The sequence below is a fragment of the Scyliorhinus torazame genome, chromosome 5 (genome assembly GCF_047496885.1).
Source record: "Scyliorhinus torazame isolate Kashiwa2021f chromosome 5, sScyTor2.1, whole genome shotgun sequence".
Lineage (NCBI taxonomy): Eukaryota > Metazoa > Chordata > Chondrichthyes > Carcharhiniformes > Scyliorhinidae > Scyliorhinus > Scyliorhinus torazame.
The window spans coordinates 144,167,714-144,181,728 of record NC_092711.1 but is presented as its reverse complement, the minus strand read 5'-3'; the positions used below and the strand labels follow the sequence as shown (position 1 = coordinate 144,181,728).

Below are 14,015 nucleotides of genomic sequence, written 5' to 3'. Positions count from 1 at the left end.
CCAACATTCCTCGTCCCAGCACTGAGGGAATGCTGCACTGTCAGAACAGCCTTCTTTCAAATAAGATGTTAAACTGAGGCCCTGTCTGCCCCTCTCAGGTGGGTGTAAAGGTTCCGACAGCCACTATTTTGAAGAAGAGCAGGGGAGTTATCCCCGGTGTCCCGGTCAATATTTATCCTCAATCAATATCAATAAAAACAGATCATCTGCTCATTATCACATTGCTGTGTGTGAGATCTTGCTGTGTGTAAATTGGCTACTGCGTTTCCTACATTACAGCAGTGACTACACTTCAAAAGTACTTAATTGGCTGGAAAGCACTTTGGGACATCCTGTGGGTGTGACAGGTGCTGTAATTATTTTTAAATTGAAGGTTTATGTTACCTGATGTTGTTATCTGGAACGCAATTGATTTAAGCCACCCCCAACTTACCATTTAATAAATTCACTTTGGTTCAGACCAGACTTTAACCAATTAAGACAAAGGCAGAATTCTCTGGATAGTAAATTTAAAAATAAGTTTATTAAATCAAAAAGGTTTACTGAATAACATTAAGACATTGACTTTTACAACTTCATGTGGGTGATCAGTCTGTAGAAGCGTAACCCTCTCTGGCTCCTTCTTTGACAGTAATTTCCTTGGAACTCGGCCTCGGGAGTCTTCAGTACTTGGCCAGCAAGGAAGACCTTCAGAACCTCTACTTTTATCCCCAAAGTGACCAATATCTCACGTCAGAGTTGGGTCTGTTGTAACATGATAACTGGTCAATTTGGACACTAGATTAATTTAATTGGATCCCCAATTGCTGACACCACCTCTCATTATCTTAGACAGGAATACAATAGAACTGTTTCATACTGTCGCTTTATCTGATTCTATACAATCCCTTATTCAGACAGTTTCAAATGTTGAGGCTAATCAGAGCTTGAAGGTCTCTCTTGTCAGTACATTTATCCTCATTGCACTTTCTTTAGACACAGCAATTAACCTTTGACATTTTTACAGCAAATGAGAATGAGGGCACAATCTAATGGCCACGATGCGCAGGCGCAAATCCAAGTGCGCCAGTTAGATCGCAGGAGAGTCCGAAATTGGGCACCAAGCGCCAATCGGTTTCTGATTTAACCGGCCTATTCCCATTGCCCGGATTAAGGACAATCTCCATCCCGTTAACGGGAAGGACCCCCTATCTAAAGGTCTCCCTTGATTTAAGCGACTGCCCAGTCGGTCACATGGACGCCGATTAGTATTGGCCCACACAGACAAGGGCCAGGCGTCACGGTACCTGAGGGGTTCCCAGGCCATTGGAGGCCCCCTTGAGTGGTCAGGGATAGGGCAGGGTGGTCCCCCAGCCCAGTCCCTGGAACGTATGCACCTTGGCACTGCCAGACTGCCACCTTGGCACCACAAACCTGGGTATTTCACACTCTGCCCATTCATGAAGATCACTCATAAAGACGGAGTATTGATTTTGTGCAACAACCATGTCTTTCTCTCTATTTCAAATCCCCTGTGAAAATCCAAACATAGAGTATCGTGAAATTATTAGATTTAAAACAGAACGAGTTGTTGGAATTCACTGCCTGACAATGCTGGAGGAAGTAAATTCAACTGTAACTTTCACAAGAACTGGACAGATTCTGTGGAAAAAGAAACTTGCTGGGCGATGGGACTAATTAGATAGTTCACTCAAAGAGCTAGCATGGGAACGATGGACAGAATGGCCTCTTTCTGTGCTCTCTGAGATTCATTTGCATTTTAAGAAAGTGGGAAATATTGGAAGCCACTTCCTACAATGCGGGTAGAAGCAGAGATGCTGGAATGTTTCCAAAAGGAAATTGGATGGGCTTTTGAGGGAAATAAACTGACAGGGATATGGTGTTAGAACAGGGCAATGGTTTGATCTACAGAGATCGACAAGTTGTAAATCTTTTGGAATTCTCTACCCCAGAGGCTCCTTCAGAATCTTGTATGTTTCAATGAGATCACCTCTCATTGTTTTAAATTTCAATGAGTAGAGTCCCAACCTGTTTAACCTTTGCTCCTCAGACACCTCCATACCTGGGATCATCCTAGTGAACCTTCGTTAAACCTCCGCCAATGAAATAATATATTTCCTGACATAAGGGGACCAAAACTGCTCTCAGCTGTACAGCTGCAGCAAGACTTCCCGACTCTTATACTCCATCCCCCTTGGAATCAGGGCCAACATTCCATTAGCCTTCCTGATTACCTGCTGCACCTGTCTGCTAGCTTTCTGTGTTTCGTGCACAAGTTCCCCCAAGTCCCTTTGTGCTGCAGCTTTCTGTAGTTTTTCTCCATTTAAATAATACTGTTCTTTTGTTCTCCCTTCCGAAATGAACTTCACATTTTCCCACATTATGCCCCATGTGGCAACTTTTTGTCCACTTGCTTAACCTCTCAATAGCTCTTTGCAAACTGTTTGTATCCCCCTCGCAACTTGCCTTTCCAGCTAGTTTTGTGTTGTCTGCAAATTTGGGCACAGTACGTTCGCTTCCTTCCTCCAAGTCATTAATATAAATTGTACACAGTTGCGGCCCCAGCACTGACCCCTGTGGAACCCCACTGGTTACACGTCACCAACCTGAAAAAGAACCCCTTACCCCCACTCGTTGTTTCCTCCTCATTAGCCAATTCTCTATCCACGCCAACACCATGGGTTCTTATCTCATGACTTAACGTTTTGTGAGGTACCTTGTCAAAGGCCTTCTGGAAGTTTAAATACAACACATCTACTGGTCCCCCTCTATCCACTCTGGTTGAAACTTCCTCGAAACACTCTGATAAATTAGTCAGACACGGTTTCCCTTTCACAAAGCCATTCTGACTCTGCTTGATTAGATTATGATTTTCTCAATGTGCTGCTATTACTTTCTAATAATTGATTCCAACATTTTTTTCAACAATAAATGTTACGCTAATCGTCCTACAGTGTCTCGTTTTTTGCCTCCCTCCCATTTTGAATCGGGGGTTGTCACATTGGCAGTTTTCCAATCCTCTGGTACTTCTCCAGAATTCAAGGATTTTTGGAAAATTACAATCAATGCATCCACTATCTCTGTAGCCATTTCTTTTAGGATCCTAGGATGCAGCCATCCAGGGGACTTATCTTATCCCCATTAGTTTGTCCAATACAACTTCTCCAGTGATGGTATTTAATTGCACCCTCCATATTCTTTAGTATTAATGGGATATTCAAAGTATCTTCCACCATAAAGACTGATGCAAAATATCTGTTTAACTCCTCTGCCATTTTCTTGTTCCCCACAACTGACACAGCGGCATGGAGGCACAGTGGTTAGCACCGTTGCTTCACAGCTCCAGGGACCTGGTTCAATTCCTGGCTTGGGTCGCTGTCTGTGCAGAGTCTGCACGTTCTCTCCATGTCTGTGCGGGTTTCCTCCGGGTGCTCCGGTTTCCTCCCACAAGGCGTGCTTGTTAGGTGAATTGGACATTCTGATTCTCCCTCTGTGTACCCGAACAGGTGCCGGAGTGTGGCGACTAGGGGATTTTCACAGTAACTTCATTACAGTGTTAATGTAAGCCTACTTGTGACAATAATAAAGATGATTATAATAAAGAATATTATTACTATCTCCTCAGATTTATTTTCTCAGGGGCCTCTGTGGAGTTGAGGTTACAATCAGATCAGTCGGGAACTTAATGAATGGTGGAGCAGGTTTGAGGAGCTGAGTGGCCTACTCCTGCTCCTAATTCGTATGTTATCACATCCTTTATAATAGATTGTAGCATTTTCCCTCCTACTGATGTCAGGCTAATGGGTCTGTGGTTCCCCGTTTTCTCTCTCTCTCCTTAAATAGTGGGGTTACATTTACCACCTTCCAATCTGCAGGAACCATTCCAGAATCTATGGAATTTTGAAAGATGATCACCAATGTATCCACTCTCTCTACAGCCACCTCTTTCAACACCCTGGGATGTAGAGCATCAGCTTTTGTGGATTTATTAACTTTCAACCACATTATTTTCTCCAGTACTACTTTTTCACGAATACTAATCTCTTTCAGTTCCTCGTGCTCGCTGGTCCCTTGGTTCTCTCGTGTTTTTGGGACAATTTCTGTATCTTCCTCTGTGAAACAGACACACATTGTTTAGTTCTCTGCCATTTCCTTATTCTCCATTATAAACTCTCCTGTCTCTGCCTGGAATGGACCCACATTGGTCTTTGCTAATCTTTTCCTTTCACATTCCTATAGGAGCTTTTCCAGTTCTCCCCAGTTTGCTCTAATATTCTATTTTCTCTTTATCAGTTTCCTGTTCCTCCTTTGCTGAATTCTAAAACAAGTTCCCAATCCTCAGGCTCACGACTATATTGTCTCCTCCATTGATCTAATAGAATCTTTAACTTTTCTTGTTAGCCACGATAGCTTCACTTTTGCTGTTTAAATTTTGCTTCTGAAAGGAATCTATATTTTATGTGAATAAAATGCGAGTGGTTGCCTGTCTATCGTCATACAAAGAACAGCAAAGACCAATGGACAGTACAGCACAGGAACAGGCCCTTCGGCCCACCAAGCCTGCTCGGATCATTATGTCTGTCTAAACTAAAACCTTCTGTGCTTCCAGGGTCTGTATCCATCTATTCCCATCCTATTCATGTATTTGTCAAGATGCCATTTAAACGTCACTATCGTACCTGCTTCCACCACCTCCTCCCGCAGCGAGTTCCAGGCACTCACCACCCTCTGTGTAAAAATCTTCCCTCGCACATCTCTTCTAAACTTTGCCCCTCGCACCTTAAACCTCTGTCACCTGGTAATTGACTTTTCCAACCTGGGAAAAAGCTTCTGACTATCCACTCTGTCCGTGCCACTCATAACTTTGTCAACTTTTATCAGGTCTTCCCTCAACCTCTGTCGCTGGAGTGAAAACAATCCGAGTTTATCCAACCTCTCCTCATAACTAATACCCTCCAGGCCAGTCAACATCCTGGTAAACCTCCTCTGTACTCTCTCCAAAGCCTCCACATCCTTTTGGTGACCAGAATTGTCGGCAATATTCCACGTGTGGCCTAACTAAGGTTCTGTACAGCTGCAGCATGACTTGCCAATTTTTATACTCAATGCCCCGACCAATGAAGACAAGCATGCCGTCTGCCTTCTTAGCTCCTTATCCACCTGCGTTGCCACTTTCAGTGATATGCTTATTGTAATTTCCCAATCTACCACAGACAACTTGCTCCTCATACCATGACAGTTTCCTTCTGCGAGAAACATCCAGATAAATTAGACAAAAGAACCCTGTAACCACCATAGCCCATCTTCATGGCAACGTGGCTGCTTTGGGAACTAAATATCTTCCAACGTGCAAACACCTTTTCATTCTGTGCTCCTCGTCAAACTTGGAACCAGATAATAGCAACTAGCGTCAAAAATGGTCAGCCCACCGGAGGCAGAGGTGTTAGACCGGCCAGTCCAGCAGAAAGAAACCCTCCAATCATCACCATTCACCAGATGTCAGAATGAACAGAATGCACTCCTGGATGTCAGTGAGAGCAGAAACAATAACAATGGAACCAACATCTGTAATTTATTGTGAACTTGTTGGAGTCACAACAGATGTGATGAATCACAAAACCCCTCCCACATTGAGAGCAGATAAATGGTCTCTCCCCAGAATTAACTCGCTAGTGTCTCTGTAGTTGGGACAGATCATTGAATGTCTCCCCTGCTCAGAGCAGGTCAATGGCCTCTTCCAGGTGTGAACTCGCTAGTGTTCCTGCAGAGTGTATGGATATCTGAATCCCTTCTCTCACGAAGAGCAGGTTAACTCCTTCTCCCCTGTGTGAACTTGCTGGTGTGTCTGCAGGTGGGATAACTGAGCGAATCCCTTCCCGCACTGAGAGCAGGTGAACGGCCTCTCCTCAGTGTGAACAAGCTGGTGTATCCTCAGGCTTGATGAAGTAGTGAATCTCTTCACACACTGAGAGCAATTGAATGCCCTCTCCCCAGTGTGAACTCGCTGGTGTCTCTGCAGGTTGGATAACTGAGTGAATTCCTTCTCACATTGAGAGCAGGTGAACGGCCTCTCCCCAGTGTGAACTCGCTGATGTATCCGCAGGGTGGATAACCGAGTGAATCCCTTCTCACACTGAGAACAGGTGAATGGCTTCTCCCCAGTGTGAGCTCGCTGGTGTTTCCGCAGGCTGGATAACTGAGTGAATCTCTTCCCACACTGCGAGCAGGTGAATGGCCTCTCCCCAGTGTGAACCCGCTGGTGTATACGCAGTTTCGATAACTCAGTGAAGTCTTTCTCACACTGAGAGCAGATGAACAGCCTCTCCCCAGTGTGAAGTCGCTGATGTATCCGTAGTTTCGATAACTCTGTGAATCCCTTCTCACACTGAGAGCAGGTGAACGGCCTCTCCCCAGTGTGAACTCGTTGGTGTCTCCAAAGGCTCGATAAAGTAGTCAATCCCTTCTCACACTGAGAGCAGGTGAACGGCCTCTCCCCAGTGTGAATGGGTCGATGTCTTCGCAGGGCGGATAATTGAGTGAATCCCTTCTCACACTGAGGGCAGGTGAATGGCTTCTCCCCAGTGTGAATACGTCGATGAGTTTCCAGTGCAGATGGAGCCTTGAATCCCTTCCCACAGTCCCCGCATTTCCAAGGTTTCTTCATGGTGCGGGTGTCCTCGTGTTTCTCCAGGTTTGACGATCAGTTGAAGCCTCGTCCACACAGAGAACACGTGTACGGTCTCTCCCCGCTGTGAATGGTGTGATGTTTTTTCAGGCTGTGTAACTGGTTAAAGCTCTTTCCACAGTCAGTGCTCTGGAACACTCTCACTCGGGTGTGTGTGTCTCGGGGCTTTTCCAGTCACACTGATGGTTAAAATCTTTTGAAGCCGACAGAAAAGCCAAACATTTTTCCTTCGGGATTCAAAGTCTGGTGATGTTCAGTTCCAAGAAATTGAGAGACTCAGTCAGATTGAGTGGTGACGGTTGGGATTTCTGTCTGTAATTCCTCTTCTAATATCCTATAAAAACAATTTACAAAAGACATCACTGTCAGTGCAGGATAGAAACTCAGAACAGACAATTCTAGTTCCTAGAGAACATTCTTTCCTCTCTCATTCCCCAAAGCTGTAAATCTCCATCCCACACACTCTCCCTCCATTCTCACTCTGCTGTATCTAATATCCACCCTCCCAATTCTCCTGAAGGTGCTGATTCAGGTTGATTGACAGATCCATGCTCACTGCTTCCTGTCCTGGGCACAGAGATCATAACAAATACGAGCTGCAGTTGGCCATTCGGCCCATCGAGCCTGCTTGTCTATTCTGTGGGATGATTGGCCGACCTATGTCAGCGACATTATCCGTGTTATTGACCAGAGGCTGAGTGTGCTGACTCAATATCTGTGAGCTCATGAGCCGAGCTGTAAAACACCAAGGGTCGACGATCCCGAGGAGAGAATCCTGAATGTTGAGCAAGATGCCTCCTCCGCGGAGGCAAAAATTTAATCCTTGGAAAACTGGCTGAGTGGTGTGGTGGACTCCTGGAGAACCGAGGGTCAGAGAAAGAACATCCGAGTCGTCGGCCTGCCAGAAGGGGTGGAGGGTAAGGCTCCCGCTAGGTTCTTCGAGGACCGGCTGCCACGTTTTCTCAAGCTGGATGTAAAGCCTGGGTGTTTCAAATTGGAAAGGGCATCGGATCCTGTCTTTGAGGCTGAGGGATAGTTTTCATCCCAGGCCTGTAACCATTCACTTCCACAACTTGAAAGATCACCAGAAGATCCTGGCGACAGGTAAGGTGAGGTGGGACCTGGCTCCATGAGGGAGTGAGGATTTCCTTCTTCCAGGACTTTTCGGCAGACACACAAACGAAGCATCGAGGCTTCGATGAAGGTTGAAGGGAACTCAAGGCTCCGGAGTGAATTATGTCGCTTTATGTCTAAGAGGTCTAAAAATTGATAAATCTCCGGGCCCAGATGGGCTACATCCTAGAGTTCTAAAGGAGATAGCTGAAGAAATAGTGGAGGCGTTGGTGATGATGTTTCAACAGTCACTGGAGTCAGGGAAAGTACCAGAGGATTGGAAAATCGCTGTTGTAACCCCACTGTTCAAGAAGGGAACAAGGAAAAAGATGGAAAATTATAGGCCAATTAGCCTGACCTCGGTTGTTGGCAAGATTCTAGAATCCAATGTTAAGGATGAGATTTCTAAATTCTTGGAAGTGCAGGGTCGGATTAGGACAAGTCAGCATGGATTTAGTAAGGGGACGTCGTGCCTGACAAACCTGTTAGAGTTCTTTGAAGAGATAACAAATAGGTTAGACCAAGGAGAGCCAATGGATGTTATCTATCTTGACTTCCAAAAGGCCTTTGATAAGGTGCCTCACGGGAGACTGCTGAGTAAAGTAAGGGCCCATGGTATTCGAGGCAAGGTACTAACATGGATTGACGATTGGCTGTCAGGCAGAAGGCAGAGAGTTGGGATAAAAGGTTATTTTTCGGAATGGCAACCGGTGACGAGTGGTGTCCCGCAGGGTTCAGTGTTGGGACCACAGCTGTTCTCTTTATATATTAATGATCTAGACTGGGACTGGGGGCATTCTGGCTAAGTTTGCCGATGATACGAAGATAGGTGGAGAGGCAGGTAGTATGGAGGAGGTGGGGAGGCTGCAGAAAGATTTAGACAGTTTAGGAGAGTGGTCCAAGAAATGGCTGATGAAATTCAACGTGGGCAAGTGCGAGGTCTTGCATTTTGGAAAAAAGAATAGAGGCGTGGACTATTTTCTAAACGGTGACAAAATTCATAATGCTGAAGTGCAAAGGGACTTGGGAGTCCGAGTCCAGGATTCTCTAAAGGTAAACTTGCAGGTTGAGTCCGTAATTAAGAAAGCAAATGCAATGTTGTCATTCATCTCAAGAGGCTTGGAATATAAAAGCAGGGATGTACTTCTGAAGCTTTATAAAGCATTAGTTAGGCCCCATTTAGAATACTGTGAGCAATTTTGGGCCCCACACCTCAGGAAGGACATACTGGCACTGGAGCGGGTCCAGCGGAGATTCACACGGATGATCCCAGGAATGGTAGGCCTAACATATGATGAACGTCTGAGGATCCTGGGATTATATTCATTGGAGTTTAGGAGGTTGAGGGGAGATTTAATGGAAACTTACAAGATAATGAATGGCTTAGATAGGGTGGATGTAGGGAAGTTGTTTCCATTAGCAGGGGAGACTAGGACCCGGGGGCACAGCCTTAGAATAAAAGGGAGTCACTTTAGAACAGAGATGAGGAGAAATTTCTTCAGCCAGAGAGTGGTGGGTATGTGGAATTCATTGCCACAGAGGGCGGTGGAGGCCGGGACATTGAGTGGCTTTAAGACAGAAGTTGATAAATTCTTGATTTCTCGAGGAATTAAGGGCTATGGAGAGAGAGCGGGTAAATGGAGTTGAAATCAGCCATGATTGAATGGTGGAGTGGACTCGATGGGCCGAATGGCCTTACTTCCACTCCTATGTCTTATGGTCTTTACCCAGCGACCCTGAAAATTGTATCCGACAACTCCGTCAAGTCTTTCGATAATCCAACTAATGCCTTGGTCTTCACTAAATCTTTGAAGGGCAAGGATTTGGAGGGATGGTTTGCAGCTCAGACTAACTCAGGCTCTAATCCAGACTCTTTCGCTATCATGGTGTTGTTGCCTGATATTGTTATCTTTTATCCTGTTGAAGGGAGTTGTTATTCTGTGAGCGCCAATTGAATGTCTTCTTCTCCTTCAGTATTCCAGGGACTCGTATTATCTTATCTCAGTTATGGTAGATGTGCCGAGTGATTAATATCTGTAGTCTTTCTTCTATTATCCGAGTGTTAATCATGGCGGAACCGAGTGGTGCCATTGCCGAAGGGTGGGTGGTGATGGATGCAGGTCTTCACGGGTGGGTCTAAAATGTAGGAGGGACATTCGATCTCCATTCCCTTGTTGGCCCTCCTTTTCCTCTCCTCAGTTTAGAGAAGGTATCCTGAGGGTAACAACAGTCTGGCCGTGGGGATAACCCTCCGGGTCCTCAGTCTTATTGAGAAAAGTTCCCTTTGATCTATTGTGGTTGTGATTCTTTTGTATTTTTGTTATTATGGGTTGGTTTATGTGTTGTTGACTTTACCCTACTCTGGTACAGTGAATGGAGCTGAAAGGAGCTTTTTGTCTGTGAAAGGAGCAGTTTGGGGATACCTTGGTGCCTGTGGTGTAAAGTGAGTTGGAGGAGGGGGTTAATGACGCCCGCCCGATTGTGGTGTGAAAATCTGTTCCTGTTCTCTCTGTCGCCTAACTAATGGTGGCAGTTAATCTGCAAATTTTCTCAGGCAATGTACAGGGCATCCATCACCCTATCAGAAGGAATAAGATCCTCTCCTTTCGTAAGGAGAAAATCGACATAGCTTTATTGCAGGAAACTCATCTAGCTTAAACTCATTTGTTGCGGCAAGGTGGCACAGTGGTTAGCGCAGATGCCTTCCAGCGCCAGAGATATAAGTTGAATTTGGGCCTCGAGTGACTGCCTGGTTTGCACCTTCTCCTCGTGTCTGTGTGGATTTTCTCTGGGTTCTCCAGTTTCCTCCTACAGGGCAAAGATGTGCAAGTTAGGTGGATTGGACATGCAAAAAAGCCCGTTCAAGTTCAAATGGGTTAGGTAGGGTTACTGGGTGACAGTGATAGGGTGGAGGCATGGGCCTCGGTAGGGTGCTCTTTCAAAGGCAGGTGCGGAATCGATGGGCTGAAAGGCATCCTTCTGAAAGGGATTCTATGATGAGGAACACTTTAAATTGAGGCCGGATTGGGTGGGGAGGATTTTTTTTTGCCTCTTTGTCATCAAGTAGCAGAGGTGTGGCAATCCTTATTAATAAAAATATCCCTTTTGAGGTTGAAACCTGCACCAAGGATAAAGGAGGTAGATATGTGATCATCAGAGGGTTGGTGCATGGAGATGTTGTTTCAATAATGAATGTTTATGGATCCCCGAATGACTCCCCAGAGTTCATTGTGAAGGGTTTTGTGGATTTTGCAGTTAGCTTTGACTAAGTCTTTTGTGGTTGATGACTTCAACGGCCACTTATATCCTCTGGTGGATAAGCTCCCGGTTACCAGGCTCGGGCGTTGGTCTCGGCTTGTGAAGAGGTGGATTATGTGGATATTTGGGGAACTTTGCACCCGAGGGGTGGAGATTTTACCTTCTTTCCAGTCCCACAGCAATGTCAGACTAGAATCGCCGACTTCTTCGTGCCGAGGACGACCTGGTGTCCGCTTGCACCACAGGGAACATCTTAAATGCGCCCCCCCCCCCCCGCCCCGCTTTTCTGGAGGTTCTGCTCGAGGGTTCACCCCAGGTCGAAAAAGTGGAGGTTTGATGCCTCCCTGATCAGAGATACTTCATTCACTGCACATTTTACGGAAGAGTGTGAGTTCTTCCGTTAACTCGGCCCCTGGTATTTCCCCCTCCAGACGTGTAAAGCTCATGCCGGGCGGGGATGATCATTTCTGCCACTGCTGATGAAAGGTGCAGAATGCTGGAGAACCAGCGGCGTCTGGAGGTTTGATTGATGAAGGCCCAGGAGGAAGTTTCCGCCGGAGTGAAGCTCAGTCACACCAACCCCGCACTCTGATTGGCTGAAGGACACGAGTCCTTCCGGTCGCGTAACTGTTCCCATTGGCCAATGCCTCAGCAGGAAGGTCAGGAGGTGAGCTCCCCTGCACATCCGCAGCTCCCACTCTCCCTTAGACATGCGCAGTCTCAGGCAGGGTTGAGGTCACCGAGCGGCTTCTCGCTCTGGCTGGAGCCTGGAAAATTTCTCTTGAGGAGGGAGGGGGTTGAACGGGTGGGGGCGGGGCTCCTGCGTTCGCGCACTGGAACCCGGTGACGACACCGCGGATAGAGTAATTCCTATTGGCTGATTCAGTCAGGGTACTTTATGATGTCACAAAGCTGAAGTTGAATTAAACCTCCTCCTGTCTCCAACATCTGGGAGTAAAACACTTTCTTTTCTCCCCCTTTCCATTTCTTTTCTCATTCTGACCTTCAATTGGTCACTTGCAGCAACTGAAGGGAAAGGAAGTGAATCCAGGGAGTGTGCAGACTCTGCAAAGGTTGGCCCAGGTCTCTCTCTCTCTCTCAAAGACATTGACATCCTTTGCTCCCTCAGCTTGACACATTTATTTATTTGGCTAAAAAAATGGTGTATTTCCTAAAGTTCACAATTAAAGGGCTGGTTTCCCCAGGAGATGATGACATTTAAGGGGTCAGTAAATTAATATCTGACAGAGATATGTCCAGTGTTGTTATATGGTACATATTAGATATATTGTTTATGGTTCTATAATGAAGTATATTTATTATTATTTCAGTAGTGTAATATTGTGCTGTAGCTACGGTATATAATTCCAGTCATCTCTTCCCTCAGAGTGTTGGTAGTCTCTGGATTTCTCTTTCAAATGGACCAGTGGAGTCTGGGATTCGCTGAATGTATTCATGGATGAGTTAATATTTTTAATATTTCTTTTGTTATCTTTTTTAACCAATTTTTAAACAATGAATGAAACAGAATAATAGAAAATTTGTGGAAAATGGGTACAGTGCAGAACAACTGATACGGCCAGCATAAATACAAGCAACACATTGCAGAATTAATTTGTGGCAGGATATTTGAGCGACCAGAGCCTCGAGATGAACTGCCTGATCTATTGAACAACCAGTTAACAGGTTAGCATAGTAAGTGGAGAAAGAGGGTAAGGTTATATAAAAATGGAAGGAGAACAATGCACACCCCAAAATATTACAAATGGACTAACAGCATAGTTGAATTGAAATGAATATCATAAAATAGATGACATAGAATCTCTACAGTGCACAAGGAGGCCATTCGCTCTTTCAAGTCTGCACTGACCCTCAGAAAAAGCACTCACTGAGGCAAACTTCCCACCCTATCCCCGTAACCTTGTGCATTGATCATGGTCAGCCAACCTTACCTAACACCTTTGGACACGAAGGGGCAATTTAGCATGATGAATCCACTGAACCTGCACATCTTTGGACTGTAGGAGGAAACCGGAGCAGACACGGAGAACGTGCAAACTCCACACAGATAGCCACTCAGGGAATCTAACCTGGGTCCCTGGCTCTGTGCGGCAGCAGTGCTAACCACTGTGCCTTACTGTGCCCTACTCCCGGCCTAAGTTGAATTTAATTCACTGATTGAAAGCCCTGGAGGAGCAAGTCAGTCAAATTGGAACCGAGATATCTGAGATAGGGGTCGCATAATTTACCAAATATATCAGACTTTGAATGAACTATAGACATAAAAAATTCCATGGGGGTGCATTCTGTAATCAGCCTATGCCAGTTTTGGATAGAGGGAGAAGTGACTGGTCTGCTTCTATATCGAGCCAGAGGGATGTTGGGTCCATCCTCACCCAATCTCTTATGAACCTTAGATGAGAGGCCAATTGATATAGCCCGATATTCCGGAGACCCAACCCTCCCTTAGCTCCTGGTGATTGGAGCTTAACAAACTTGAGGCGAGGTTTCTTTTTGTTCCAGATAACTGTACTAATCATTCCATTAATTTCCTTAACAACTCCAGTCAGCAGTACAGGCAGCATCTGCAGAGGGTACAAAAGTCTGGACAACACATTCATTTTAATGAAGACAATCCTCCCTCACCATGAAATCAGAAGAGTCAACCACCGGGCAAGGTCCCACCTAATAGTCACCATCAGCTGTGGAAAGTTGGCCGCATATAGCTGTCTGAAAGAGGGGGGTCATTGACATTCCCAGATATTTAAATCCCAAGGCGGGAGCATCTGAAGGGGAAGTTAACAAGAGGAGGGATCTTACCCCTCAACCCCTCCCCACCGGCATGGCCTTGGACTCAGTAAAATTGATCTTAGAAGCAGAGAAGGCACTAAATCTGTCCACAATCGGGTACAGCTGGTTAAGATGAGCAGTGTGCCGTGGTTTTTATTTTTATTTCAGT

General features: G+C 45.7%; 1 protein-coding gene across 2 annotated transcripts in view; it reads right to left on the bottom strand.

The window, feature by feature from the left end:
* Positions 1-504: 504 nt before the first annotated feature.
* The window catches only part of LOC140419975 (uncharacterized), a 32,220-nt gene continuing 18,709 nt past the window's right edge, over positions 505-14,015 (bottom strand). Inside the window, exons 1-2 of one of the 2 annotated variants that reach the window (XM_072504011.1) lie at positions 11,217-11,617; positions 505-7,019 (exon numbers count right to left, since the gene is read on the bottom strand). In XM_072504011.1, the coding sequence (XP_072360112.1) occupies positions 5,795-6,664 (870 nt within the window). In that variant the 5' untranslated portion in view covers positions 6,665-7,019; positions 11,217-11,617 and the 3' untranslated portion in view covers positions 505-5,794. Of the gene's footprint in view, positions 7,020-11,216; positions 11,618-14,015 lie in introns of those variants that run through there. The other variant, XM_072504012.1, reaches the window with a different exon arrangement.